This window comes from Habropoda laboriosa, unplaced genomic scaffold, assembly GCF_001263275.1.
Source record: "Habropoda laboriosa isolate 0110345459 unplaced genomic scaffold, ASM126327v1 scaffold648, whole genome shotgun sequence".
Classification (NCBI taxonomy): Eukaryota; Metazoa; Arthropoda; class Insecta; order Hymenoptera; family Apidae; genus Habropoda; species Habropoda laboriosa.
In genome coordinates this window covers 1,211,938-1,215,513 of record NW_017100857.1, presented here as the reverse complement: position 1 = coordinate 1,215,513, position 3,576 = coordinate 1,211,938, and the positions used below count along the sequence as shown (strand labels likewise).

Here is a 3,576-nt window from a genome sequence, read left to right as displayed (position 1 = left end):
GTAGCAATATTTGATACAGGACTAGCAGCTAGTCATCCACATTTTAAAAAAATCAAAGAACGTTCAAATTGGACTAATGAAAAGACATTAGAAGATGGATTAGGTCATGGAACATTTGTAGCTGGAGTAATTGCATCTTCTTGTATAGATTGTCTTGGTTTTGCACCAGATGCTGAACTTCATATTTTTCGCGTTTTTACCAATACTCAGGTACATTTAAAATTATGTTTCATATATCCGTTTTTTTACCTACTTTCAAAACATTGAGCATCTTTCAATTTTCTACAGGTATCATATACATCATGGTTCTTGGATGCATTCAATTATGCTATTCTTACAAAAGTTACAGTATTGAATCTTAGTATTGGAGGACCAGACTTTATGGATCACCCATTTGTTGATAAAGTATGGGAATTAACAGCAAATGGTGTAATTATGGTTTCTGCAATTGGTAATGATGGACCTTTATATGGGTAATGAACTTAATATTTTCCTTATGTTATTTTCTTTTATTTTATACTGTGTAAATACATTTATTTTATTTAATGTAGCACTTTAAATAATCCTGCGGATCAGATGGATGTCATTGGAGTAGGTGGAATTAATTGGGAGGATCAAATAGCAAGATTTTCATCACGTGGCATGACAACATGGGAACTACCATCTGGATATGGAAGAGTAAAACCCGATTTAGTTACATATGGATCAGGAGTACGAGGTTCTGCATTACAAGCAGGTTGCAGAACTTTATCTGGAACTTCTGTTGCTAGTCCTGTTGTTGCTGGAGCTGTAGCACTCTTAGCTAGTGGATTTGTGCAACTAGACGGATCTCAGTCTGTTAAACAAAAGGTAATTATATTTCAAACTCATTATTTTACACATTTATCTTCCTTACATATTCGAAATAAACTTACTAAAATTATATTAACGAATAAAAGGTTAATTTAAAAATTGTTCTTTAAGGTAACTCCTGCAAGTATGAAACAAGCATTACTTGGTTCTGCACGTCGTTTACCTGGAGTTGGAATGTTTGAACAAGGTGCTGGAAAATTAGATCTTTTACGGTGTAATTTTATTATTATATTATCTATAAGAATATATAAATTATGATAAACTATCAGTTACATAGACCTAACTGAATGTCAGTATATGTGGCCGTACTGTACACAAGCTGTATATCATACTGGTATGCCTACAATTGTAAATATAACTATAATAAATGGCTTGGGAGTATCTGGACATGTAGCAGAACTTGTATGGCATCCATATACCGGTAATGGTAACGGTGAACGAATCGATGTGTCAGTAACTTATAGTGATGTTCTTTGGCCGTGGTCAGGATGGTTAGCAGTTGCTATAACAGTTCCATCATCTGCTCGAGATTGGCAAGGCATAGCACATGGTTGAAATTAATTTATTTACTTTTACTTATAATTCCAATATATTAGAAAATATCATATGAAATTTTATATATAGGTCATATATCTGTTACAATTGAATCACCACCGAGTGATGGAGAAGAAAAATTAAGACAATCTAAAATAGAACTTCCTTTAAAAGCAAAAGTTATCCCTACACCTCCACGTCAGTGAGTAAAAAAAGATAAATATTTAAGAAAAGTGTATCTTATAATTAAAATTAAGTGGTATTATTCATTTAATAGTAAACGTATTCTATGGGATCAATATCATAATTTACGTTATCCTCCGGGATATTTTCCACGTGACGATTTGCGTGCAAAAAATGATCCTCTTGATTGGAACGGTGATCATATACATACTAATTTTAAAGACATGTATCAACATTTACGTAATGCTGGTTACTATTTAGAAGTACTTGGTGCTCCTTTCACTTGCTTTAATGCCAAAAACTACGGTACTTTACTTATTGTGGATAGTGAAGAAGAATTTTTTCCTGAAGAGGTATTACATATACTGCACTGTGTTCAGTAATAAGATTTCAAGAAATATTTATTTAATAGAAAATTTAAAATAACCTCTGTTTCAGGTGGCTAAATTAAGGAGAGATGTAGAAGAAGAAGGTCTCTCTGTAGTTGTATTTGCAGATTGGTACAATGTTACTGTTATGAGGAAAGTAAAATTTTATGATGAAAATACACGACAGTGGTGGATACCAGATACAGGAGGTGCAAATGTACCAGCTTTAAACGATTTATTATATCCTAATTGGGGTATAGCATTTGGAGACCAAGTACGCAATGGTCAATTTACTCTTGGTCAACATCCACCTGTAACCTTTGCTTCTGGTACTACAATTACTCGGTATATAACTTCATAACATAATTGTTTATATTAGTTTTTATTAGCTTTCTTAATAACGTAAAATATATCGTCTCATTAATTAAGGTTTCCAAAGGATGGGGTTATTCTATATGCGGAATTACACGATCAAGGACAAGAACTTTTACTTGAATCAGAATCAAGATCTACACTAGCCGTACCGATTCTTGGACTTTTCCAAACGAGTGGTAATAAAGGAATTAACGAAATGTATAACGATAACTACATTAACAACATGATAGTGGAAAAAGAGAACATAGAAAAAAATAATGTAAAAGATCAAGCAAATATCGTATCAGGAAGAATTGTAGTGTATGGGGACTCAAATTGTATCGATGATAGCCATTTACAAAAACGTATGTTTCACACATGTTACCTGAATAATTATATTGTTTTTTATTCTTAAATACAAATGAAAGCATACAACTTTATTTTTAGCTTGTTTTTGGATGCTTGATGCTATATTAGAATATACAACAACAGGACATATTGCAACTGTTTTTAAAGACGAAAGTCAAACTAAGACAAAAGTTCTTAAAAAGTCGAGTGTTTTAGACACTAATGAATTACCACAACGTATGGAAGGAAGTCACTTAAGACGTCATAGTAAAGTATTACTGCCTGAAAATACTAATGCTGATCATATTAGACCACTTCCATCTTGTCCTACAATTACTCCTGCTACTCCAAAACCTTTGAATGAATCGGTCCCTATGTAAGTTATTATACTATATGTCCATTAAATTTTATTTAATTAATCAGTTCTTTATGCTTATATAATCCATAAATTTAATCATATTTCAGAAATCTTTATAAACCTCAAAAATTGCTGTCTGTTGGAGACACAATAGTTGCAGTAAATCCAGTTTTACAAGATTCAAGTCCATTATGGCTTAGAAGACGCGTTGGAGGTGCAAATATTCCTACATTACACCACGAAAAGCAAAATAATGTTGATGAATTAAAACAGAATGATCAAGATAGTAGTGAAATATTTACAAGTAAGTGGAGTTATATGGCAGGAATAATAATTGTAGGAAGTATTTTTCTCTATTTATTAAATCGATGGAATTGCTTAATAACAAAAAGGCATTCTCGAAGAAAACGAACAGTTGGTAGATTACGCAGAGTTATTCAAACAATTTCTCTACGCAAAGTGCCTCAAATGTGACTGTAAATTTGATAAACCTTCAATTTATGCAAGATAATATTCAATTATCTGTGGTAAACGCTTAAAGAATATAACAAATTACATTATATGTCTTTAAATATATGG

The 3,576-nt window shown here is 31.9% G+C and overlaps 1 protein-coding gene across 1 annotated transcript in view; it reads left to right on the top strand.

Moving 5' to 3' along the window:
- LOC108577376 (membrane-bound transcription factor site-1 protease) overlaps window positions 1-3,526 on the top strand; it is a 4,286-nt gene extending 760 nt beyond the window's left edge. Inside the window, 10 exon segments of the mRNA XM_017940515.1 lie at window positions 5-210; window positions 289-473; window positions 552-849; window positions 964-1,402; window positions 1,477-1,588; window positions 1,664-1,922; window positions 2,008-2,282; window positions 2,367-2,656; window positions 2,739-3,015; window positions 3,105-3,526. Of these exon segments, the coding sequence (XP_017796004.1) occupies window positions 5-210; window positions 289-473; window positions 552-849; window positions 964-1,402; window positions 1,477-1,588; window positions 1,664-1,922; window positions 2,008-2,282; window positions 2,367-2,656; window positions 2,739-3,015; window positions 3,105-3,471 (2,708 nt within the window). The 3' untranslated portion in view covers window positions 3,472-3,526.
- Window positions 3,527-3,576: the final 50 nt, after the last annotated feature.